Source organism: Octodon degus, unplaced genomic scaffold (assembly GCF_000260255.1).
Source record: "Octodon degus isolate 3935 unplaced genomic scaffold, OctDeg1.0 scaffold00154, whole genome shotgun sequence".
Taxonomy (NCBI): domain Eukaryota; kingdom Metazoa; phylum Chordata; class Mammalia; order Rodentia; family Octodontidae; genus Octodon; species Octodon degus.
This window is the reverse complement of record NW_004524730.1, coordinates 1,183,605-1,211,346: the sequence shown is the minus strand read 5'-3', so window position 1 is coordinate 1,211,346 and position 27,742 is coordinate 1,183,605. Positions and strand designations below refer to the sequence as shown.

The window sequence follows — 27,742 nt, the reverse complement described above, 5'->3', positions numbered from 1 at the left end:
CCCTTTGTTGTAGATCTTTGCAGTAGTTGTAACCTTCACACATACTGAAGTTCAGGTGGAGCTCTACAGAGTTTGGAGTTATCCAGCTACGTCTGGCTTAGGCCTGGCTGCTGTGCTCAGCTCCTTCCTGCTGCGGACCTGGGCTAGGACTGGGTCTGGGCTAGGACTGGGTCTGGGGGTTCCCGGAAGTCAGCCTCCTTTTCACTCTGAAGGCTGGAAATTTATGAATCATGTGCCAGACCAGTCTCCCAAGAAGTCTTTAAAAGAATTATCTCCAAAAAGTCAACACTGGGGCCGGGGAGATGGCTCAGTGGAATAAGCACTTGCCTGGCAAATACAAGGACCTGAGTTCAATCCCCGCAAAAAAAAAAAAAAAAGAAAAGTCAACATTGGTTTCTTAAAACTACATAGTCAGGTTCTCGGCCCAGCCGCCGCGGCCTCCTGCTTCAACAGTGCTTGCCTCCTTCTTCTCTTTAATGTATTTGTTACAGGATCTCACTACACAGCTCAGACTTATAGTGATCCCCCTGTTTACAGCCTCCCCAGCACAGGAATTACAGGAGAGCGCCCCCATGCCTGGTCTCTGTGGCTGGCTCAGCATGCTCGGGGGTGGAGCCAGTGCAGCATGGGGTGCCTGGGATTGAACCCTGCTTCCCGCACTTGCCTAAGCAGGTGCTTAGTCAGCTGAGCTATCTCTCCAGCTCTAGAGCAAACTTCCTAAGGTGAGCATTGCAGCACCTCTAGCCAAAGCCACAGGTATCTTCCAACCCAGCTTCAGAAGCCCCAGAACTTGGCTCTCTCCAGCGTCTGTGGGTCACCTGAGTCACAGTGGCCCACCCAGGTACAGGGAGGTACAAGAGGCAGATAGGTCAGCTCTCCTGGAGAATAGTGATGGCGGGTGTGCTCTCGACGGCAGCCTCTAGGACCCAAGTGCCCACACCTGGGATCCCCCTTAAATGGGGACAATAGCCTCAGTGTCTGGCCTGTAGGCGTGGTACATGGTGTGATGGTTAAGGAATGCTGTTGATGAAAACCTTTGTATAGGTTAAGCACTAAATCAGCATGTTAGCGGTACAGTTGAAAGTCTCCTATATGTGCAGGAAACATGTGATGCCTGGGAGAGCTGTGCTTATATCTTTTTTGGTGTCCTATCAGTTTTCTGTATTTTCTCTTTTATTTATGAGAAAAATACCAAATATAATGATCTTACAGTATCTTGAAAAGCAACCTATGCACTTAATTCTATTACTGTTATTATTTTACAATGTTTATTTTTCCTTGCTTTTACACTGTAATTGTAATGTACAAGCAATGCCATGTCTCCTTGTTTCCCCTTTCACTGTACCATAAGCTTTCCTCATGTGGTGGTACGCTTTGCACAGCTGTCAATTTTAATGTTCTTAGAACATTGCATAACCATTTTTCTGAATTGGCTGTGTAGGTCTCTTCTCTTTCATTGTGCGCTGATTTGTAATTATTCTTGCTGTAACTTAATGTATAACTCCAGCAGTCACCTGGAGGCACTGAAAGAGTCTGACCTAGATTCATGTTGTCAGTTTCATGTGTTTCCTCACTTCTCCATTCTCTCTGAAGCTGAACTTCCCCTAATTTTCACCTGAGTCAACTCGCTAATATCCCTGATCTGCTCCACTTACCCACTCACTTACCCCCTTTCTTTGTCTTTCCCCCTCATTGATTCTTTTCTTGCATTCTCCCTCATTCCCTAGACCTCCTTTCTTTTGCAAGTGTTTCCTAATCTCCTGTCTTTTATGTCAAGGAGTCTTTTTCTATGTCCTAAATAAAGTAATGTACGAGATAGTTCCCCAGTCTCTGTGAACCAGTGCTGTACAGAAAATGAAAAGGGAATCATGGTTAGAGGGTGTCTGTCATACAAAGAAGCAAAGGCAGTGCCTACATTACTCTACTCTAAAGTTACTACATTTCACTATGTAATTCATGGGTAATTTGTAGGAAGATACTTTGATGCTACATGAATGTCTTATTCCTCCTTGTACTTTCATATATTAATCTTAACATTCTTCAATAACATAATACCATCATTCTTGTGTATGTATTAGATGGTGTCCTACTCAAAGGAGTAACTTTGGCTTATCTCTCATTCATTCTTTGTTATATCATTATGGACTCATAGATTCTTGTTTCAATGAGTGAATTATGCTACTATCAATATTTTGCTTGATGATCAAATTATTCCGTGTTTGGCCAGAGCAGCCCTTTCAAGCAGACCACTGTGTTTTGATACGTTCTTGTCTTTCTCTGAGCATTTCCTTGTTTTGTGGTACATCAAGATATTCTAGTGTTGGGCCAGCGAGATAGCTCAGCAGACTAAGCACTTGCTTATAGGCAAGTGCAGGGACAGTGGTTTGATCCCTCTTACCACATGCTGCATCAGCCCCACCCCAGGGCGTGCTGAGCCCCTAGTCTTGGCATGATGGTGCACGCCTATAATCCCAGGGCTGGGGAGGCTGAAAGCAAGAGGATCGCTATGAGTCTGGGCTGCGTAGTGAGACCCTGTACCAAATACACACACACACACACACACACACACACACACACACACACACACTAAAGTTATAAGATGTTTCAGTATTAACAGTTTTTCCCTACCTTTTTCATTTTCCTGTTCTTCACTATATAGTTAGATATATGTGTAGATTTAGGAGAATATTTCCTTAGTCCGTGCAGAAAGTAGAACCTGAGCTGGAATGTGAGTCATGAGCATGTTGGTGGACAGGAAGTATGTGAGAAGAATGTAGGAGGAGAGAGTGATAGGACATGGCTGATGGCATGAGGGACTGGAGAGAGGGATGTAGGTGAACTTTCAAGTCATGCCTTCACTTTTGATATCAGTTTACTCTAAAGTAAATAACCTCAGGACAGTACAGAAGAGCTGCATGTAGTTAGGAAGCCCAGAAAAGGATGGGTGCATAGAACTGTGAAGAAATTAATGTGATATCTGCTCCCCTTTCTGCTATGAATATTGCACTGTTGTCTAGAACTTGAATGCTGCAAAATGGTCATGTCTTTCCCACAGGGTCACAGTCTCAGGGAAAGTCAGCCTTATACTCAACCGAGCCCACGATAAAAACCTGTAAACTCTCTTCTTGTGAGAATGCTGCTTCCTTCTTTCCCTGTAGGATATTGTCCATAGGATGGCAAGAAGAGCCCTCTGTGGGCATTGTGTCCTAGCTCATGTTGACAGAAGCATTCTGGGTGGCAGGGAAGTACTATAAGGATTTTACATGAATTGCCTTATATCATTTTACAGCCATTCCTATTAATATTACTAATGACATTGTAATTCAGTAGATGATGGGGCTAAGTCGGCTAACCTGTCCGAGATCAACAGCAAGAATGAGACAGAGGTAGGAATTTTTTTTATACTGGGGATCAAACTCAGGACCTTACACTTATGAGGCATGTACTTATGCTGCTTAGCTATCATCCTAGAGGTAGGATTTGAACTTGTCTGCCTCATTCTGAAGACTGGACTCCTAACCACCAAGTTCCCATGGAATGTAAGTGAGGGGAATTAATTCAAATTTCATTTTGCTTGATCAAATTATTCCATGGAATAATTAATGGAATCTAATTATTCCATTAGATTAAAGTGTCATAGCATTTGGCTATCTGTGTAGTAAAGGGTTAGGTGAAGAGGTCAATTATAGTGCAAAACTCTGCTCCAGAGTCTTGCCCTTCCCCTGTTACTCCTCTGATCATCGAAACCCCTTATTGTTCACCTTTGTTTACACCTTCAATTCAGTTCTTGGTGGACTCAGAGTCCTTCTGTCCCTTCTAAGTATAAATGTTATTTGTTTAGTGTTGGAGGGAGTTCATTCTTTTTGTTTATCATGATTTTTAGTAAATGTTCTCTTTTCTTCTTGGTGGGGAGACAAGACACTTCCCACCATCGCCTTCCATGACAGAACATGTCTTAACCACATGATAGAACCTCCAGGAAAACAGCTTCCAGGTGCCTTCTGTAGGCAAATACTGTTCCTTGTTTCATCGGCGGCAGTTTGGTGTTGACTCTCTTCATGCCAGCTTGTGACCAAATCTGAATGGTTACCAGCCTGAGTCTCGCAGATGTGAGCCAGGGCAGTGATTTCTACTGTCTGGAGGGACCGTGTGTGTGTGTGTGTGTGTGTGTGTGTGTGTGTGAGAGAGAGAGAGAGAGAGAGAGAGAGAGAGAGAGACAGACAGACAGACAGACAGACAGACAGAGACACAGAGACAGAGAGACAGAAAGAGACAGAGATAGAGAGAGCAAATAAGGGCAGGAATAAAGAAATGAGATAAGTCTAAGCTTCTGACCTAGCATTTCTGAAAAACCATTTCTTGGTTTATCAGGTTAAAATTTTGGTGATTAATCAGGTTGAAAATTGTTTAGCTCATTGTTATTACCCTTGTTATTACCCCTGTGATGTGCCCACTCACTTCCTCTTTCCCTTTCTCAACAGGCTGTGAAGTGCTGACCAAACTTGATTTGACCGTGAATTTCATTGGAGAGCTGAGCAGCATTAAAGCCCTGACCCACAACATCCACCTGAAGGAGCTCTTTCTCATGGGCAACCCGTGCTCTGACTTCCAGGGCTACAGGCCATTTGTGGTGGCCACACTTCAGCAGTTACAGGTACACGTCTTCTAAGGCTGCAAAAAGAAAACACAGACAGACAGACAAAAAAAAAAAAAACAAGCAATGCCCTGCATTGGTAGGAAATGTGGCTGATTCTAAGCTTACAACTCTTGCTTTGCGTTGCCAGGGTGGGGTAGCGTAGCTCTCACAGGCCAGATGCGGTGCTTTACCTCTGTGTGCTACACTCAGAGCCCTGGCTTTGCTGTGTTTGTTTCATTTCTAAGACTCACCGTGGTGAGGAAGTTGCGGTTAAAACTGGTTGAAAAACTAAAACTTACATAACATAAATGTCACAATGTGTATCTGCTGAATCTAGTAATTTTAGAATCTGGGCATAAAAGGATTTCTAGATCATCAAAGCAGTTGTGTTCACATTCGCATGAGTCCAAGGGTTCACCCTTTGCATGTGGCTCTGTGCTTCGGTGCAGACAGTGTGTGGTGGCAACAGCTCTGCCGTGGGTGTGTTCTCAGTTCTCACAGGACATTTGCTTCTTGGACTTCTGTGTCCTCCATAGTTCGCAGGTTGTTGACTACTAGCCTAAAGGAGCAAAATGTTCCTAATGTAAAATTTCTTAGATGAAGAGAATGACTGATCCAATTGTGAATCAATGATCAACTCTCTCAAACGTACCCAAGACGGATAACCATTGTAAACAGATTCCTAGAAAATGAAAGGGCAAGAACCGGAGCATCGCAGGAATGGATGCTATAGTGTTCCTCTGACAGCTGTGATCTCAGAATGAACCACTGTCAGGGATACAGTGTTCAGGGTCAAGGTTGCAGGCATCATCTGAGCAGCAGGAATAGGCTGGGTAGAGCCGGCTGCTCTGTGCACAGCACCCTTGCTCCTTCCAGACCCCTGTGGGAAGCAGTAGAGGGTATTCAGTGATAAGGAATTCGGAGCTCAGAGATGCACCTGATGAGTGGGACAGATACAAGTTCAGCCTTCGTGTGTCTGGCTCTAAGCCTCCAACCTTCCCACTATATCCACACTCACTGCTTGTTTCTGCATTAATACACCACCCTTGGATTACATTTTTCCTTTCAGAAACACTGTGCTAAGTCAATTGTTACAATAGGCAACAATCCCCTTTTGTGAAACAGTATTCACAAGTGTGTTAATCATATTGAAACTGGGTGGATAAAACTGGGCATGGTGGTGCATCCCTGGAATCCCAGCACTCTGGTAGGCTGAGTGGAAAATCTTAAATGTGAACTGAGCAATTGAGCAACTGAGCAACTTAGTGAAATCCTGTCTCAAAACTTAAAAAAATAAATAAAAAGGGTCGTGGGTGTGGCTCAATGTGAAGGCCCTGGGTTCAATCTCAAGTACTGGAAAAATACAGATGGATAAACTTTAAGATTTTAATTATCATTTCATTGAAAACTTGTGACCTACTTGTTCATAGACATTATTTTCCTAGGGCTATTATGAAAAAGTACCATGAACTAAATGGCATAGACGACAGAACCTTGTTACCTCCTGGTCCTGTAGCCCAGATGTTCAAGATCAAGGTGTTTACAGAGCTGTCTCACTCTGAGGGCTGTGAGGGAGAATTTGCTCCTGGCCTCTCTCCTGGCTTCTGCCATTTGTTGCAGGCTTTGTCATCTTTGGGCTTGTAGATCAGTCACTTTCATCTCTGCCTTCATTTGTACATGGTGTTCTTGGATGTCTGTCCTTTTATAAGACATTCCCTCTGTAAAGACATCATGCAAATTAGGGCCCCTCCTCCTCCAATATGATTTTGTCTTGATGGGTGTAGACACATTATAGGTGTAGACACATTACACCTTCAATGTGTCTACTTGCAGATAAGGTCTCATTGTAAGGTCCTGGGGGTTACAACTTCAATTAGTTTTTGGGTGAGACCTTTATAACCCTTAACTACAGAATAGTGACTGATTTTAGACAGTCATGGTAAAGAGGCATGAGGAGCCTCAGCCCCTTTCACATGTTCTTTTCCTAGTGCCTAGCTGCTGCAGGTGGAGAGTAGCACTGTGCTGTAGTGAAGAGAAGTGGAGACACACAGGGTCTGATCCACGTTTCTACTACTTATGAATCACATACCTCATTCTACTCAGTGCTAATCAGATGCTGTTCCTAGTGGAGTTTTGTGAGGCCTTAAAGCAGCTTAGATTTTTCTTCTTTATTGCAGCCCATGTAGAATTATTAAGAATAGACTCTGCTTTGTCTCTGTTTGTTTTTTGTTTTGTGGAAGCCTGAGTAAGGTGCCATCAACAAACATAAAGTGCTCACCTTCAGATTTCATCTGTGCTAATTAGGCCTTGTATGCTGAAAGAATTATTTTGCTTTGAAAGAAATTAAGGCCTGTTTGGAAGATTACCTAAGAGTTATCATATAAACCATTTCTTAATATGGTATCTTTGATCTGTAAGGTAATAAAGGGATCATTTTTGATTTGTAATAATCTATCAGAAATGCAGGAATGCCTTGCCCCTCAAGTGCTTCTGTTCATGAACAGTTCAGTGCAAACAGACACATTTGGCAAGATGTTCCTTCATTGGCGAATTCCATATTTGGTGGCAAACACAATTGGAGCCATCTTCCCCACATGACTACAAACACAAGTATAAATATAGCCATCTTCCCCTAAATCATGGAATGAGTTAAATGCGTGAGCTGAGGTACTGCTGTAGGAGGACTAATCAAATCAATCTTTAGATCAAGTATAAAGACATTTTGTTAAGCAAACGAACCCACGCATGCATGCACTCCCCATACAGGTAAGAGAATAAGAACTTGCTTCCCACTTGTATTAGAGTTCCTGGAGGAACACATTCAATGTAAAGTATGCATATAATGACATCAGGGATTTGTTAGGTGGGCTTACAGAGCCAGAGGTGGAAGTCTTCTGTCTGCAGGATAAGAGACCAAAGAGTCCAGAAGGCCCCACTGTGCGCTGGAAAGCTAAGGATCCTGCAGCAGTTGGAGGCTGAAGGTCTGTAAGATCCCTGCGCTGCTGGTGGTAAGAATCAGCCCCAGAAGGCAGAAGAGCCCACCCCGGAAGGCGGAAGAGTCTCCCTCGGAAGGCATCTCCCTTGGAAGGTGGCAGAGTGATTCCCCCTTGGAAGGCGTTGGAGGACCTGGAGGCCAGTGTTCGAAGGCAATGCAGAAGACCAGAGCTCCTCCAGAAAATGGAAACAGTTCCTTTTTCTTTCCCTTTTTATTTCATTGGAGCTACAAGTCTATTGGTTGGTGTCAGTCACATTCAGGGTGGTTCTTTTTCCCTGTTGGCTGGCCAACACGACAATCTTGCGCACACACCTAGAATTTACTAACCTGCTGGGCAGTTCTTATTCAAGTTAACATATCATAATGTCAACTGGACAAACACACATCTCCGTAAGTCTACCTAACCTTACAACACAATAGCAAGTTCATAATTACACTTTACTTGATACATCTCCTGTATACAAATGAAAACTACTTCCCACCCTAAAATAGGTAGCAACATTTTTCTTTAGCTAGCTCTTACTCTACTCCTAATGCAGTGATGCAACAGTTCACAAACACTTGTTTGCAAAAAATATTTGTTCATAAGCAGAAGCATTTGGCAGTATTTTGTTTTAGCCTGCAGACTCCATCAGGTGACCAACACAACTGTGGCCATCTTTTTCAAAATTGTAGAACAAATTAAGTTCATAAGCCACATATAAGATTTCATGCCACTCTTTCATAATTTAATATTATATTATAGGTTTGACACTACTTAAAGACCAATATTAAGTTAATCTGCATTATGTCACAAAGAAAACAAAGAAACCTATTTAATACATGTGTAAGAGGCTGGGAAGATGGCTCAGTAGAATAAGCTCTTGCCTGGCAAGTGCAAGGGCCTAAGTTCAATCTCCAGTTCTGGCAAAAAAAAAAAAAAAAAAAAAAGAACAGAATATATGTGTACGTGCATACAAGCATATTAATAAAGTAGTAAAGAAATACTAATGACAAGTCAAACCCTGTTACTGTAACTAGTCACATACTCGTAGCTGGCGTTTGTGACTGTCTTCACCTGTTCTCTCCATTCTTTACCCCTTGGCCTTCAGCAAGCATCTCAGTGGCTCTTGGTTCTCTGCTGTCTGCATTTCTGTCACCATTCTAGCCTCCTGCAATCCAACCACCATCTACTGTCAATCTCTGTTTACAGCATCCTAGAGTTTCTCTGGCATCTCCAAACCTTTCCAAAATCTTCCTGAAAAAAAGTTTCAAAGATTTTAAAGTTGAGGGACACTGCATATCTAAACCACAATTCTAATGTTCAACAAAATATCAAAAGAATTTCAAAAGAATCGGGATTTATCCCGAATTTTTCAAATTTATGTATATTTGTGTAAGTTACTAAGTTAACTTGACAACTTATGTGTATTATTTTAATAACTATTGTTTACATATATTTGTTATGAGGTTTTCATTTACATAATAAATCTCATATTCAAAATTTTCCAACTTGATTAAATTCCAGTAATTCTAAAATTAGGTTAATTTTGCTATGGACAGCACAATTAGTTATTACTTTACAAAATACATTTTATCACTATGGTCCCATCTTTCACTGAAGATGGTAAAAGAAGCAAGCTCATGCAGTCTGTTACTCCTATAGGAAGAATGCAAGACATGCACGTGCAGGGTCCTGAGTTCAATCCCTGGACCCCCCCCCCAAAAAAAAAAAGAAAAACCCAGAAAAGAAAAAAAAAAGAAAAAGAATGTAAGACATGTTTTCTAAGATCTCCATTATAATATTCTATAAGTATGTTATAGATCTAGATACTGCATTAGAAGAGAGCCAGACACAACTACAATTTTTCATTGAAGACTGAAAGTTCTGTGACTGATCCTGTCTTCCATTTGGCTTTGGCTGCCAGAAAGTTCTGAACCAAATCTCCATCCCATCTACAGCAGCTTCATGAGTTACTAAAACATTTGAAATTATTTTTTCAAATCCCCACATTATACTTTCCATGTACAATTTAATTTATCTGAATAGGTTTAAATTTGTAGTTTAATGTTTTTTTCTATCATGTTCATTTTCTATTGCTGTTATAACAAATCAACACAAAGCGGCTTAAACAAATTTATATTTTAGCTCTAGAGATCAGAAGTCTGAAACTGTTCCACTGAGCAAACATGAAAGTATTTTGTTTGGAGGTGCTAGGGGAGAATCCCTTCTCGTGCTTATACCTCTGGACTTTAGGCCTCTGTCTCAATTTTGAAAGCCAGTAGTGTATTATCATATCAGCTGGCCCTAACTCTGACACTAATCCTTACGCCTTTTTTGTTTTCTTATAAGGAAGGTTATGATCCTTATCAACATCACCCTGATTGACCATCCTTAACTTACACATGCAAAACTCTCTTTGCCATGTGAGATAATGCTCTTAGAGATTAGAAAATGGACAGCATTAGGAAACCATCATCTAGGGCTGGCCAGACAGGTGGATTAAAGCACCTGTTTAGGCAGATGCAGGACCAGAGATTCAATCCCCTACTTGCTGTGCTGGCCCCACCCATGGGGTACACTGAGATAGTGACTGAGACTGAGCGTGGTGGTGCATGTCTGTAATCCCAGTGCTTGGGAGGCTGAAAACAGGAGGATCACTGGGCGTCCAATCTGGGTCGTGAGACCCTGTAGACCCTGTACTAAATACATACAAACTTTTTTAAAAAAGAGTAAACTAAGAAGCCAGTTAAATAGCAGTCGTCCTAAAACTGGTAGCTTTGTGATTTTGCATTTAGTAGTTTTAATATTTAATTGAGAAAATTACACTATCATAAAAATATAGATGTCAGTGTTGACTGTCACAATTTCAGCACACTCCATACATCCTGTTCTTAAGGATGGAACTTGGGCTTATTTGTATTAGAGCTCACTCTTTGTGAGATTCACGGCCCTTTTCAGTAGAGAACATTTGGATGTGCTGTTATCATACTTTAGAAATAGATTGTATTGAAGCATTGAATTGCTTAGTACAGTGAGCAGTTAGAGAGTTCATATAAAACATTTCATATTCATATTTTATATTCATATAATATGCATAAAGTTTATGTTAATTATCAGCTTGACAGAGGCCTATTTATTATTAGTAGGAAAGTATCTTTGTAATCTAATCGCATGATAATTATATGAAATGAACATTGATTTAGGTCAATGGTCCTGCTATTTTCCATTAATTATCCTGATTCTCCATCTGTATGGTACTGTATTGTTGTTTCTAAATTTAAAATATTGCTGACTCATGTATACTGCTACTTTTGAGTAATTATACTTTTTGTTGTTTATTTAAGTGGCTGGATGGGAAAGAAATAGATCGTTCAGAAAGGATTCAGGCGCTGCAGAACTACCCAGTAGTTGAAGAGCAAATCAGAGAGCAGGAAGAAGCTTACCTCCTCAGAAGAGCCAAACAGAAAGCAGAGGCTCTGAGACAGCTTGCGGAGGAGGGTGGAAATGGAGACCAGAAGCGGACGGACAAGCTGGGCCTTGGTGGGCGGCCCTCTGCAGACAGCCCAGCGACACTGTGCGTACGTCGTTAGCGCTAGTCTACCGACTTTTTATGTTTTAAATGAAAGAGCAAGTTGTGTTTTCTTTTTTTAAATTAATTTTATTGAGAAACAAGTAGCAAGGAGACAACTTCAAGACAGATTAGTAGGACAGTTTCAATAATTAGTACATTACATATTGTTTTCTTTGTAGTAGTTATTCATAGTACAAGATGCAGACATGATATCCTGTCCAAACACTATTAGTACAAATCCTTCTTCTCATTGAATTAAGAGAATATAGCTGTATATCTATCCTAATTATTTTGTATATACAGATACAAAATGGTCCTTCATTTATATCCCCTTTTTTGTTTAGTTTTGTCAGAGATGGGTATTCCATTGTCATTTAAATATTGTAGGTTCGTGAATTCAGCAAAATAATCCAATTTAGTCCAGTAGTCCGTAATAGTAATGGGTTGTTGTATTTTCTTCCCAAGATGTTCACAGTATCATATATATTCTGGAAGATTCATTTGAAAAATAAAATATGGTGTAAATTCGGGGGGGTAAAATATGACCATTCTGTTGTGATAATTTTATCTTTTTTAAAAAAATGCTTCTTCAATCCAAAGATTTTAATTTGCAACTAAAATTATCACTAGAGAAATTTGTATAAAACACATACAGGAAAGATGAATTAACAGGTGTACTTTGATTTATAAAGTAGGCATTTTAGAAAAGTTAAATGCACTTCACATGATTATAAATTGAATAATTCTGATTCCATCATAAAACATTCTATTTTCTGAATTATATAATGAATAAATCTTTAATATGATTAATAATCCTCTAATTCATCCTTTTTGTGAATCTTAATTTTTCATGTTTTGAGTAAATTACAGCTAAACTTGGGTGATTTGATTGCATAGAATGAAACCTTTAAATATCTATATTATACAATCACTTCAAAACAATAATCATAAAATAATTCAGGCATACATAAATCTTTAAATGATAATTAAGTAGGCAGCTTTTTCCCACCTCCCAGATATATGATGAGCATTTTTATTTTTGCTTTAGCCCTTGAAAAATAAGATATAAGATATAATTAAGGGATAGAAGCCCATTGGGTGGTTAGTTCTCCGTATACTCTTCCTTCCTTCAGCCTGAGAGGTTTCTGGCGTCCTGAGGCCTGTGTGTACTTGGCCTATGTTCACCCCATCCCTAGGGTTACTGTGCAGCTGCCGCTCCTTATACATGAGCAGTGCATTTGTGTATGTGCACACGTTCAGTGTGGATAACGTCTGCTGCCTGCTTCATTTTTCATTCACTGTTTTTGGGGATTTCTGCATAAAATTACATATATAACTAATTCATTTGCACTGTGGAATAACATTCTATTGAATGAATAACAATTATTCCAAAGATGATATTCAAGACACTTACCAGACAAGAATTCATTGACCTTGGCTCCTCAGAACTTGTCCCGGGTGTAACAGCTTGGGTGGCCCCAACGGTGGGAGCCAGCTAACCAGCCCAGGAGCAGCCAGGCTTCTGAGGATGGCTGTTTCTGTGGTCTGTTCTCTCTCGCTTTCTCAGGCACTGTTGCATGTGTGTCTCCTTGTACACAAATGAGTGTTCCCATCTAAAGTGACTGTATCAGCAACATTGCTATGTCACCAATTGTGACATCTTCATTCATTTTTTTGTGTGTGAGACATCTTTTTAGCTTCATAAGTATTGTCAAATGTTTTCTAAATTTATATTCATGTATCAGTAATACAGAAAAAGTCCCAAAATACAGTCTTTAAAAGATATCAAGTAACAAAGTTCGTTGTTAAATGGCATCTATTTTTATTTAATTAGCTTATATGTAGGTAGGTTTGAGTTTAAATACCTTAAATGTATTCTTAAGTATTTATTGGCTATTCACATTTGCTCCATTCAGGTTGTATACTTATTTTTAATGACTTGTAGAGCTTTTCTTATTGATTTGTAGGGGTGTTTTTGAGTTCTGCATACAAATTCTTTGATGGTTACATGGTTTGTGAATGTCTTCTCCAAGTCTGTCACTTATCTTTAATTATAAGTGCTTCTATATTAGAAAAAGCAAAAATAGTAAAACTTTTTGGTTTTGTTTATGTGATTAATCATCATCCTAGGGTCATATCTATCAGGAATTAGCATTTGTCAATGATAGAGGGTACAGTGTTATTGGTTTTCAGATGGGAAGCTCCTTGTCTATACCTTGTATTAAGTTTCTGTTCTTTCCCTGCTGATATGAAATGCCTCCCTTGCCACTTACCTTCTGAACATGTATTTGTGGCTCCATTTCTTGGACCTTAACTGCATCATAGTAGCCCTTCTACTTGGTTTTAATTTCTCTAGATTTATAGTAAATCTGGGTACTTGGTATAATACCTTCTAATTTTTTAAAATTATCTTGGTTATTCTTTATTCTTTACTCTCTTTCATGAATTTTAGAGTCCACTAATCAAATTTCCTAAATCTCTAATAGAATTTTGGTTTCAATTATGTTTAATTTATATGTTAATTGGAAGAAAGCTGACATATTCATGCAATCTTTTTTTCCCCTGAACTTTGGAATAGCTCTTTATTTAGATCTTCCGAGTTCTTCAATAAGGTTTTTAATTTTCCCAATAAAGGTCTGAGGCCATCTTTCATTAAATTTGTTTCTAAGAATCTTGTAGAATTGGATTTTAAAAATATACATGGTTGTTGCTGATGTTTAAGGAGGGGAATGATTTCCATATACTGACAAAATTAAGCAATCTTACTGGCTTTCTTAAAAGATACAATAGTTAGCCTATAGATTATTCTGTGTTTTCTATGTAAAAAATACATTTCTTATAAATAGCAACTTCAAGTTACTTTGCAGTCCTGCCACCACTGCATTTTTTTCATGCTACTCACAAAGTTACTCAATATGAACCAGAACAGCAGCTGTAAGAATGGGTCCCTCTCATATTCCCGACATAAGCAGTGTTTTCAATTCCTCATCATGAAGTATAAGGTTTACTATGGAGTCTGGTAAAGTTAAGTAAGTTTCCTTCTGTTGTCTTTTGATAGTTTTAATCATCACATTTATTGGATTTTATTAAATACTTGCTATTGATATGTTGGATCATATTAATCAATTTCCTAATATTACAGTATTCTTGAATTTCTAGACTGAACCTACTTTGTCCATGATACATTTGTTAATATACTGCTATGTTCTTCTTGTTAGTATCTTATTTATAGTATTTGAACATAGGTTTATAAGTGAGTTTATGCTGCTCTATCATTTTTACTGTATTTTTTTCCTGGTGTTTTGCAACAGGATGATGGTGGGCATGGGAAGTTATTGGGGGTCATCTGTTATTTTTTGTTTATTTATTTATTTTTTTAGCAGAACCAGGGATTGAACTCAGGCCCTTGTACTTGCCAGGCAAGCATCTGTTAATTTTGGCTTTTAACAGTTTACGCAAGTTGAAAATCTGCTCTTCATATTTTAGTAGAGATTTATAGCTTGATTCCTTGTGGTGTCTTCTTGCCTGCCCACAGGTCTGGCTGGTCATTCAGCACACACTGCCGGCACCCCAGCCAGCCTATGTGAACAGAGGCCCAGATGATCTGGGGGAGGCAGTGAGCTAGCGAGGGCATTGACTTAACTGGGGGACATTGAGAGACCTTTCAAGACTGCAAGATGAACGAGCACAGAGATTAGGAGACCACAAGAGAGATGGAGATGAATATTTCACTTTGCAGGTAGACAGAGCCTGCTTCCATCCTGGAGAACGGACAGAACAGAAGGGAGCTGGAGCAGCCCGGGCTTGGATTTAGGGGCAAGTCAGAAGCCTCAGTAAACTGCAGATCTTTGAGTGTTACAAGTGAATTTTAGTGGGGATAAGGATGCTTTTGAAAGTGTTGTAGGACTACAGGATCTGTTCTTGAGGGGGAAGAGGATGCTGGGAGCAGGGCTGAAGGCAGTAATTGAAAAGGAGATTTTGTGGTTGTTTAAATGCTAATGGACATTATTTTGTCAGCCAGCTACCTATATTTGTGTCCACTTTCCCTTTGGAGATTTATGTTGCTTAGCTTATATTCCTGGCAGTTTTTCTTGAGTAGAGTTATTTTTATTTTATTATTATCTCAAATTGCAAAAGGTAAAAGTAAGCCAATTAGTTACTCTCTAGGAAGATTTCACTTAATGAGAATGGAATCAATTATTTCAGTGGCAATTAGCTAGAATATTATAGGTCTCCTTCATACATTGTTTTTTCAATACCATAAGGAACTAGAGTTGCATGGTAAAGCATTTATTTTCAGTAATTTGTGTATTTTATTTATGAAAATACCTAGGTAAATTAATATTTTTATATATGCATAGATATATACTCGAAGCAAGATTTTATTTTAAGTCATGTCATTTAAGTGTAAGATTTTACTACTTTTTTGGCCATCACTTGAAAAGCATATTTTTTGAAGATCAACTAAATAAACCTTTTCTGTTACCTCCTATGAGTAATGCCACCAAAATCTGACATTTACTGAGTGCTTACTCTCTGGCAGACTTGGTACTAAAGGTGTCATGTACCTATTTCATTTAATGCATTGTCTAACAGAGTGCATATTCTAAGAAGATACTTGGAAGGGGAACAACTATACCAAATAGTTACTGTTTGAATCTTATTGACAAGCAAATCAGAGAGCATTTTGTCCTGCTGGAGTACAATCATCCTGTCAAAAGTGGTGTCACCGTCTTTCTTGATCAGGATTCACTCTCTGATGCCTGGCATTTAGAATATACTCAAAAAATATTTCTTAAACTCATGTTGAATGAATATGGAATATTTCATATAGTACTCATTCAATGATGTCTACATACATCATTTAATTTTTTGATAGTCAATAAAAAACAAGGATAAAAGAGAACAGAAAACCATTACAAATATTAAGGCTACATAATTAGTAATTAACTATGAAAAATAAAATTTGTAAAAGCCATACTGTGGAAGGTCTGCATTCCACTGGAAAGTTTTGGAGGAAAAGAGTTAAAGGACCTGAACTCCTTAAAAGAGTTCATTAAAGGACCAGAAAGTGACATGACCGAGTGAGCTCACCAGAGCCAGCACTGGGAGCAGTGTAGACAGTAAAACCGGAATAGACTGGAAATGGATTGCTAAAGTTCCAGGGTCTCTTTGCTCATCTGATCACTAGAACCCCCTACAGAATAATGCATGCACTCCCAGGCTCCACCCAGATCTGCTTTCTGATGGGCTTAGAGGAAACTAACAATTATAAGGCCCCCCAAGCAATGCATATCATCCAGGTCTGTGGATGGGCCTGTCAGTCAATACTGCACTGACAGGTTGGGGGCCTGCTTCAGTGCTGCTGAGACAGCGATTTTCTCTAGCTTAGGTCTCCTGATATGTACTTCATTTCTGGCACCTATGCGTGCATGCGCGCACGCGCACACACACACACACACACACACGTTTATATATGCATATATGTGAGGGTGAGTAATGTATATTATACCACGCTTGAAGCCAGAATAACAGCTCACATGGATATTCAGAAGCATTTGTCATTCAAAGGTAGGAAGTCAGTCTACGGAAACTATGAGATGCTTAAGGAGAAGTACTAAGGATGACACTCGGGATCTTATGTGTTCTGTGTCTACTTTTTCTGTAGCCCATCTTCTTCAGAGAACAAAAACTACATCCAGTTTCCAGAAATACAAGAAGAAGCACACAATGCAAAGAAGTTAAATGAAAGTGAAGATGACCTGGACTTCTGGAACAAGCCCTCCTTATTTACTCCTGAATCTAGATTAGAAACTCTCAGACATATGGAAAAGCAACGGAAAGAACAAGAAAAACTCAGGTACCGTATGTTTTCCTGTCGTTGAGTGTAAGACGTACACTGAAGGACTGCATTTTCATGATTATGGATTACTACTAGCAGTTGTGTTAAGTCTTTCTTAACCATCACACATAGCTCTACTTTTAATTAAATATGGGTTTGTATTGAATTGTACTGGCTTATACTCATCAATATCAAAGTGCTTCTTTATAAAAAAAATGAATTATAACATTTGAGGTGAGGCTTTGTTTGTATGTCTTTGGCATTTTAACTATTATACAGATATCTAGGAATATCATGGCCTAGCTTAGAAATACTAGGTGAAGGGCTTATGAGATAGCTCAGCTGTCTAAGCACCTACTTAGGGAAGGGGAGGGACCAGGGTTTGATCCCTCATACTGCATGCCACCCTGGTCCTGGCCCTGGGCGCACTGAGCCAGCCACTGAGACTGGGCATGGAGGTGTACATCTGTAATCCCAGTGCTGGGGAGCCTGAAAACAGGAGGATCACTACAAGTTTGAGCTGTGTAGTGAGACCTTGTACCAAATACATAAAAACAAGACAGAAACTAGTTGTCAGGATGCAAACGAAAAGGTCATTGTGGGATGACTGAACTCCTTTGAGTTATATCTAGAAATTTCCAAAATGGAGAATTGAAATTCATTTAATTCAGCATTTTATTTTCACAGTATAAAACTCACTTGGACATTTAATAATATAATTTCATTTTTTTGAAGTATTTAGATATAATTTGATTTGTTGGCAGCTAAGATACTTAAGCTATTCTTTTAGAAGTGCTCTTCAAAAATAGGTTCTGTGTCATTCCATTTCATGTCATTGCCTAAGAGTAGCAGGCAAAATATATCACTTATAGGAATATTTGTCATTTTTCATCTTGAGAAACGTGATGAATTGGCCATGAAATACAGTGGTCTGCATGACAATGAGATGAACTATACATGGTATGTCTTCCTACAGTTATCCACCAAAAATAGGAAACTGAGAGTAGAAAGACCATTCAAATCGCTGATGATTTCATCAAGTATTTTTAATTTAGTTAGAAATGTAAAGAGGTACAACAACCAAGTAAAAGGTTATCTAAGACTTGTTCATGGACGTGGTGGCGACGTTTCCCTTGCTGTGGCAGGAGCACTGGCCCAGCATCAGGGTGTCTTCCAACCTGTCACTTGCTCGCTAAGTGATGCTTGCAAGTACGTAAGCTCTTTGCATGTTTCCTCGTCTGTTAAATAGGACTTATCATACCTATTTTTCCACTCTTACTATTTTGTTAAAAAACCAGATGAGCCAATAGATAGATCTTGCAGATGCACGAACCCTTTACAGTTCCTGCGTGTTGTGCTGGCCCTGCCCCTGGGGTGAGCTAAGCCCATGAACCTATAATTCCAGTGCTGGGGAGGCTCAGAACAGGGGGATTAGTACGAGACCAACCAAGCCACATATGTAGTGAGACCCTGTACCAAATACATAAAATGAAAACAACAAAAAAGCCATTTGAAATGAAAATTCCACATATGTATATTTCGAACACACACTATATGCTATATATATATGACATGCGTTCAGTCTGAAACCAGGGAAATTTTGTTTTCTTTTGTTGTGTTTTTGATCTCTGACGTGTGAATGTATAAGGCTGAGTTGGCTGGAGGTCTAAGTTGCTCTGTGTGGTGTGCTGGTGTCTGTTGACTCCATTGGATCCCAGAGAAGTTGGCCTGGGATTGGTCATGTTTAATAGCTGGGAGAATTCAGAGATAAGAGCAAGATTTTCATCATAGTTTGGCTGTTGTCCACCGTGAGTAGGTGAAGCCAGGCATTTCCATTTAATTGTTCTCAATTATTGAAATACAGCCTAAATGGAATAGAAGCCCCAGTTTAAGATGCAAAAGAACATAAATTTTCAAAATAATTGACACAAAATGTCTGTTAAAAGGACAGTAGAAATTTAAAGCAAACATTGCCTACAATTCCATAATTTAAACAAATTTGTCTCTCTTATCCATTAGATATTGGCCATATAAATCTATTAAAATTTTTAAAAATATTTAATTTATTTATTTACTTATTTATTTGGTACAGGGTCTCACTACACAGCTCAGACTCCTAGTGATCCTCCTGTCTCAGCCTCTCCAGTGCTGGGATTGCAGGCATGCGCCACCCTGCCCAGTTCTGGGGTTGGCACTGCATGCAGTACCAGGGATAGGGCCCGGGCCCTTGCACTTGTCAGGCAGGTGCTTAGACCCTGAGCTATCTGCCCAATCCCAGTGTATTCAAGCTTTTAAAACTATTTCTTCAGAATGTTTTACATAGAAATAATTGACTAAATTTTCATTTAAAATGTTATTTAATGATAATCTTTAAAATTTTTCTTTTCTCCCTGTTCTGCCCTTCAGTATCATGAGCTTTAATAGACTTAGGCTGGGGCCGGGGAGATGGCTCAGTGGAATAAGCGCTTCCCTGGCAAGCGCAAGGGCCTGAGTTCAATCCCCGGTTCTGAAAAAAAAAAAAAAAAAAAAAAAATAGGCTTAGGCTGATACTATCACACTTTTTTCCTCCTATACTCCTATAAATCATCCCTGCAAAGTAGAATTGGATTTAAAATTTTAAAAATGAGCTGGGGAGGTGACTTACTCATAGAAAGCTTAACTGGCCCACAGGTGTCCTGAGCTTAACCCAGCACTACGAAGATTGGTAGACAAAAGCAAAAGCATTTTTAAATAGCCATAAGATACTTGAGAGCATGAACTTGCCCTAGTAGGTCTGATCATGCCTTCATGATAGATATTCACAACAGCGTTCGTTTTTGCCACGACAAATGAATCTGTGAGAAATACGTTTTTATGTAGATCCTTATGTACTGGTATTTTATTTCTATAGAATAGATTTTAATTATACATTAAAATTATAATTTTAACTAAAGCAGAAACTAAGCACAATTGACAGTTATCTGGGTAAATCATGCAAAAATAGACACATTTAAATATTCATCAGTATTCATGGATACTTCATGAAACGAATTTTCTTTTCCCATCCAAATTATTTTGGTCACAGTTTTGCTTTACAGAGATTGATAAAACCATATAAAAATCTGGCTTGGTTAATCCCCAGTATAAAATGAAAGGAATTTACTTAAGTGAATTGCTTATGAATTCGCAAATGTTTGATGAATTCTTCTGGAACTTTCACAAAAATGTATTAATTGCATTTGTATTGGTTTTATTTCCTCCTCCCCCACTGCCTCTTGGTCCTACCCAAAACTTCAGTGAGAAGAGGAAGGAAGTGAAGCCACCGCGGACTTTGATCACTGAATCCGGAAGGGTCCTGAATGTCAATGAGGCCAAGTAGGTGGGCCTGGGAGGCCAGAGGAAGCCATGCTCCCGCGTGTGGACACACTTGCTCTGCAAAAGCTGTGCCTACTGCTCCTCATGAGTTTGAGGAGCCCAATAATAGTGTCATTTCGTGCATATTTAAAAGCCAAACATCTATTACATTTTCAAATGCATAATTTCCTTGGCATCTAGGAACTGGTCTTGACATATGGAATCATAGTTATTTATGTATTCCATGAAAGTTTGGACCATATACAATTTTGTGCCTGAAAATTGCCACTCCATTATTGTTGTGTTGATGAATTTTTAAAGCTCTGCCATGAACAAGATGGCTGAGAATACTGATGGATCTTCTTACATCGACATTATATTCTGGAATCTATCTTCCAAGCATTCAAAACCTAAGAAAGAAATTGATATAAATACCACAGTGAAGCTCATAAAAGAGTAAAGTTATTCAAACTGGAAGTCCTCAAGTTTACAATATATAATCTGCCCTATTTATTTGTCTTAAAGTTAAAAACTAAAAAGCTGCCAAAAAGGCCTTTCTGCCTTAACTAGAGACAAGCAAGCCTGTGAATTAAATTTCATTTGTTCACTTCCATCATTTCATTTGCTATGGTATTACCAAGATAATGACAAGGGCCCTGACTAGACTCATTCATGTTTCCAGTAATCATGAGTAGTAGACATGATTTCTCTTTCACAGGTGTAAAACCTGGGCCTGAAGTGACTTGCCCAAGCTCATGGGACTGTAAGGTGTTGTGTCTATCTTGTCCCTGCTCACCCAGTTCTAGTGACTTCCAGACAATTCCAGTCTCCCTCCTCAGCTACATATTTTCCCCATCCAGCAGACAGGATGCGGTAGCAGACCCAGGGCTTGGCCCTGTGGACTCAACAGTAAATGCAACAGGAGCTATCTTCATGGGGCTTAAAAATCCAGTAGTAATACTTTCAAGTCAACCTAAACAAAGACATAAGAGACTCCCAGAGCTCCATGCACCACTGCTCTCCCATCACACCCTTTCTGCCTCTGAAATCAATTAGCTTAGGAAGCTGCCACAAAGAATGAATTACTCTCCACCTCCCGACTGCCCAACCCCATATCCCAGTAACCCTCCTCGTTCATCTACCTCCTCCTGAATCTTTTTCCTGCATGGCTCTCATCTGGCTCACTGTGTCTACCCTCCCTGGCCCCTCACCTTCTTCTATGCTTTCTGGAGCGTGTGCTTACCCTGCAAACCCTGTGTCCCCAGCCCTCTCTCCCCATGGCACATGAAGCTGAGACATGAAGCTGAGACCTCTGCTTCCACAGCTATAGGGAGGTGCACCCATGGCTGCTTATAGAGCCTTTTTCCTCTTGCCCTAAACTTCCCTGGGTTTGTGAGGTGCAGGCCATTTTGGTACACTGGCGCTTCCCCTTCTCACTGCAGTTGTCAGGTTAGTCTAAGAAGTCCACAGTCCTCTGTCCTGTCCATTCACCTTGGCACCCAGACTTCTGTCCCTGCCTTTTCTCCCACTGTCAGCGGGTCACTTTCATCACATGTCACCAGAAGCCTAGACTGCTCAGCCCTCCCACCCCCTCACTTCCAGGCACCTATTTTCTACCTGAGCTTCATTCTGAGGCTTTCACTATCATTGTCTGTTCTATCTCATTCTTCTTCACTTCATTGAGCATCATCTCCTACATTTTTGGGGTCCCTCTACACCTCTGCAATCATTGGCACTGTTACATGTGAGTCAGTTCAACCTGCTGTTTTTGTTACTCTCCCCAGCCCTTCTGTCCTCACTATCTCTCAACCTGTCTCAGTATTATGTTCCTCACAGAAATCAGTCCAAGGCACTTCTTGAGCTCCTTAATCCTCCCCTCCTTCTGTCATTTTCACCTCACAAATCCCAACATTACTTAATCTAGAACACTACCCACTCTTGGGCCTCTACTCATAGTGGCTGGGAGGAACCCTTTGTCTCTTCCTGCTGGTCTTACTTAAAGTGCACGACCAAAAATCTTGAGTGGACTATTTTAGTTATTTTTCTGTCCTGTCTGGGACAAAATACCAAGTGCCCCAAATTAAGGAAGGTAGGGTGTATTTAGCTCACAGTTTGTGGAGACTTCATTCCATATTCCCTTTGGCTCTAACTCAGGGTGGCACATGGCAGAGGAGCAGCAGTTGAAGGTGGCCTGAGACCACCAAAGCAACAAAACCCAAAAGAGGAGGAGGAGGAGGAGGAGGAGGAGGAGGAGAAGGAGGAGGAGGAGGAGGAAGAGGAGGAAGAGGGAAGAGGAAGAGGGAGGAGAGAGAGAGACAGAGAGAGAGAGACAGAGACAGAGTCAGAGAGAGACAGAGACAGAGACAGAGACAGACAGACTCTTTCCCTGCCCCCAGGGCAAGTGTGGCACTCACATCCATAATCCCAGCATTGGAGTGTGAATCAGTTACAAACTCTAGAAGCTTCTCCATGACTGTGTGAGACCTTAGGAGGCATCTAGACACAAACCCGAGCATAGGCTCTGCTGGCTTTCTGCACTGTCTTGGATAGCGCATCCTCTCCCCTCCTGCTGGCTGCTCCCACACCTCTTCCTTTCCACGTATCCCTAGTACCACTTTATACTTCCACAGCCTAACTGCGGGCATTGTTTATTATTTTGTTGAGAAAGAGAAGCAGTGCGACATTGTTTCCTCCCAGCACTCATTGCCCAGCGTGTCTGCACTGGTGTCCCAGACTCTCCTCTCCTGCTCCAAGGGTGAGCTTGCTATTGTCATTTAGTGTCTGTTGGCACTTGTGTCTCTGCCCTTTCCTGGCAAGAAGATAGCTGTCAATGACCCCTGCCCTTCTGCCTCAGTTCTCTCTATTCTGCTGCACCAGTAACACTAGCATGCACATGCATTTCTGTAGTTTCTGAGTACCCTACAGCAGAACAAAGCCAAAGTCTCCTTTTCCCCAGTGTCCTGTCCAGATACCAACTAGACTATTTCTCTGCTCCTCTTTAGGCTATCCATGCTCAGTCTCCAATTTCTTACTTCACATTACTTCTTAAAGCCACTCTGGGAATTCTATCATCTAGAGACATCTTTGGTCATATTTCAATATCAGTGTTCAAAATTCAGCCCCTGTCTGGCTTGACCTAGTGAATTTGGTCCAACTGAACATTATGTTCCTTTCAAAGCACTGGTATATCTTTGCTTCTAATTTTTCCTTTCCTTCCTACTCCTTCTGCTATGGTTGACAGGATTCTTTCTGTTATTTCCTCTTATGTATTCTGGAGAAACTCTTCATTCTTAGAGGATCTCATCAAATCCCAGATGCAGCCTCTTCCTTGAGCTCAAGACTTGACCATTTTATGGGTTATATGACTTCATGATGTTGATATAAAACAGTAATCACAGCTGTATGGTTAAAGCAGAAGCCCTGATTTCTATCCAACCCCCTCTCTCTACCATCATGTCTTTGTATTCTACTGTTCTCTATCACAATAATAGACATCCTCTCAACTGCTGAGACAAACCTTTGGTTTACCCTTGATTCTTCTCTATCTCATTTTACTGGTGATCCCACTAGCTCTTCCTTCTGTACTACCAGATTCCATCCACTTCCCAGTAACTCCATCATTATAACCTTAGCACTTTCTCTTGTCTAGATGCTTGCTGTAGCTTGTTAAGTGGTCTCCATGGCTCATCCTTTGGCTTCCTACACTCTTTGCTCTACTGAATAAAAAGGAAGGCAGTCCCTCTCAGGGAACATTCCTAGAAAGCACTGAGCAGTACTTTCCCCCCCCCAAAAGTAAATCACAGGACTTCACTTAAGTACATGGAAAATGTGGTCTTTGTTCTAGATAGCTGTGTGAGTAGTTAAAATCAAGGGGCCAATTACCAAGGATAAAGAGTGAGAAAGCAAAAATGAAAAGGAAACTCTGCCAGAGAAAACCTCTCTACAATCTGCTTTTAGCAGTACATGAAGGGAGAGTTCAGTTTGGCTGTATTGGGGAATAAGCAATCAAAAGAAAGGGGATGGCACAGAAAAAGCTCTTGGGATGAATTCCAGAATGCATGAATCATTTGAGAATGTGAAGAAACCCTACAATGCTGGGTCTTTGGAGGCAATGACAGTGTCTGCCATAGCAGACCAACTGCCAGGAGCCACATCTGTAGCCAACGTTGCATTTTCTGATTTAGTTGATATACTTAAGGGTTAATCTATCAGCACAGTAAGTGAGGTGGCCAAAAGGAAGTGGACCAAATAATTCTGACCAGTATATCAGCAGGGTGGAATCTCTGCTTAGCGCTCAGCTTCATGGTACAGGTGAAAGACACAGAACTTGAAATCCTGCCTCTCCAGGCTTCCCTGGCCATGTCTCTGTTTGTGTTCATCTCCGTGAATCTCTAATTCTTCATCTATAAAGTGGAACTATAAAGTACTGTCAGCCTTAGTCTTCCCCAAGGCAATGGACATCTTAGCAATGAAAGGAGAAGGAAAAAGGTGGCCAAATAAAAGAATGAAGATAGCACTGTTTAAAAATGTTTTTTTCATTTTTTGTATTGGGTACAGGGTCCTACTACATAGCTTGGACTCATAGTGACCCTCCTGTTTTCAGCCTCCCAAGTGCTAAGATTACAGGGATGTGTTACCACACCCAGACTGGGACTCAGTTGCTGTCTCAGTGCACCCAGGGGCCAGGCAGCCTGGCATATGGGACCAGGGATTGAACCCTGGTCCCTGCGTTTGCCAAAGCAGCTGCTGAGTCTACTGAGCTATCTCGACAGCCCTTAAAAATTTTAAGAATAGGAATTGGCTAAAGAAGTGAAATATATTTAAATATCCATTAATTCCAGTGATTTGTTTGCTTTTTGGCAAACTCAAATGAAATGGAAAAGAAGACTTTAGCCACCAGATGTCTCCATCTCTGCACCAAAGCTCATTGCCTTCATGTACTTGACCTTAAGATTCGCATATGTAAACAATGCAAACATATGTAATTTATTGATATGTTGTAGGTGTTTGTTGACATTTTAAAATTAACATAGCTATTTTATTGTGCCACTCCCAAAATAAGTTTGTCATTGGAAATAATTATTAACACATTTATTTTTAATTTTGTGATCAGATAGTGTGTATAGTATCCTAAGGATGTGCTTTCCTCCCAAATGTATTATTTTTAGGCTTGACTTCTTTTTGAAAGATGATGAAAAACATAATCAGATCATCCTGGACCTAGCTGTCTATAGGTAAGAGATCGTATTGTTCGTTATTTGATGGTATTTCCATGAGTTTTATTTTTTTTTCCTCAGTCACAATCTTTTGAGTTTTGAAATAGTTGGAAATGGAATTTGCCTTGCCATGTGGTTAAATGAAGTGTCACTTTTTTGAAACAGAGAACCCACTGTGATTTTTAAAAGCATGAAAATGAAAGAAGACATTAATGAACTTGTAATACTATGGCTTTGCCCACTGGAATATGGGAAGCAGAGGTTAAATTATTTTCAGAGCTTTGCTGATTTCCAGTGTTGGTTTAGTAATGACCCTTCTCTGTTCTGCTATGTTACTTTTGAGGTCCTCTTTTTTTTCCAAAATGTTTTGACATAATAAGAGTACTCTGTCCCTTCTCCTATCCTAGCACCTGGGGTAAACCACTAGGCCTGTTGCTCACCAGGGACACTGGGGCCCTGCATCCTCTTGCCTCATAACTGGCTCTCATCCACACGCTATTCCAAGGGACAGGTGTCGCAAGATGCCCTGCTTGTCCCTTGCTCCCATACCAGACTATTGCTGCTCTCTTCTCCCTGAAATGCCATGGCCTTGGCATGCGACCCTCAGCCTGTGTGACCTTCCTTGCTCCTCCTGGAAGTTATCTGAAGACCCCAGTCTCTCCACTTCATCTTGTGATGCCTTAGCTTTAAGATGTGTCACAGTTTCCTTCCTTTTCATGTCTTACTGATACTCCATTGTGTGGATAGGCCACACACTGTTATCTTTTTTTCAACTGATGGGCATTTTTGTTTTCGCTGTTGGTGGTAGGGATGGAATTGCTCAGCCTGATCCCTTCCTTCACACATCAAGCTCTCTCCTGCTCCTTGTCTTTATTGGCTACCTGTAACCTATCCTGTCTTTAATGAGTTTCCAGCTCTCCCTGCTGTCCTCATGGCCTCTGCTCCTGTGGATCAACAATCAGTATTTATGTTGCTTTCAGTTAAATACTCATTACTTTGTTCTTTTTTTTCCTTTTTCCCAGAAGAAATCTGGGTCCTAACACTGGGAAATCCCATTACCACAAAGAACTGGCAACACACCTCAATGCTTTGTGTCTTCTACAAAAAATTTCAGACTAGATAGAGAGGACTTCCTGTAGAGTGTGGGTTGAGTTTATTGCAAAATGATAGACTGTCAGAGAAAGAAAATACTGTGCCTTCAAAGGTGGGCAAGTGCCCAGATAGGGGCTGCACCAAGCAAGATCTCAGCTTTCATTTGTAAGATTAACTGGGTCTTCCAAGGAATGTTGTCTTTCCTCTGTGGTCATTGTCCTTTTACATGGCAAATAAGCTATGTTGACCTTCTAGGTCCCTGTTTACTCCTAGGGTGGACGTTTTCCATTTAGTTTCTCTTGAGAACTTCGGGGGTTTCCAGTCCTTCACCCATAGCCTGGTCTTGGTATGGCCCCTGGATCTTACTGGAATACTCAAAGGATGTTCAGTTCTGTTGTGCTCAAGTTGACACTACGAGCTTGTATGGATTTTATCTAAAACTAGTGATTAAAAGAGCAAAGGAAAAAAGGAAAAGCAATAATATATCTGCTTTGCTTTTCAAATCCTTTCTTTAGCCTGCTAAAGTCTAATTTTCTACTTTTAATCCCTAATTTTGGAGTTTAGTGAATGTATAAAACTTTTTTCATTATCTCTAGTGGTTACTTCATTTTCAGACAGAAACTTTCCTCATCCCATTTTGTGGATTTTAAAGAGTGCTTATGTTTCTCCTGTCTGTGTAGTAAAACTTCTATTTCTGTCATTCTATCTGATGAATTATACTCAGTCTCCTTGTTGACTCATGAGATTGTACATGAAATGAAATTCCTCCGTTCATGTGTGCTTTCTGCCTTTCTTGAACAGATATCCATAGAATACCTAGGAGTGCTGGGCGTGGGAGAGTGTAATGAGCACACTCCAGTTGTACTCGTGGCTCTCCTGTAGCCTACGGCCCACTGAGGGTGTAGAGGGAAAACGGATGAAGAGCAAGTAGCCAGGCCTCTAAGCAGGCAGCACAAAGGGTGCTGTAGAGCACAGAGACAGGGTCGGGGTGCAGAATGATAGCTTGTGCCCCTAGCGGTGGAGGTTGGGGGTGCAGAATGATAGCTTGTGCCCCTAGCGGTGGAGGTTGGGGGT

At 40.4% G+C, this 27,742-nt stretch overlaps 1 protein-coding gene across 2 annotated transcripts in view; it reads left to right on the top strand.

Moving 5' to 3' along the window:
• The window catches only part of Lrrc6 (leucine rich repeat containing 6), a 128,938-nt gene that overhangs the window by 28,468 nt on the left and 72,728 nt on the right, over positions 1–27,742 (top strand). For both annotated transcript variants that reach the window (XM_023702602.1, XM_023702601.1), the window contains 5 exons: positions 4,482–4,654; positions 10,959–11,188; positions 16,854–17,045; positions 20,304–20,381; positions 25,529–25,594. In XM_023702602.1, coding sequence (XP_023558370.1) covers positions 4,482–4,654; positions 10,959–11,188; positions 16,854–17,045; positions 20,304–20,381; positions 25,529–25,594 — 739 coding nt within the window. The remainder of the gene's footprint in view (positions 1–4,481; positions 4,655–10,958; positions 11,189–16,853; positions 17,046–20,303; positions 20,382–25,528; positions 25,595–27,742) is intronic.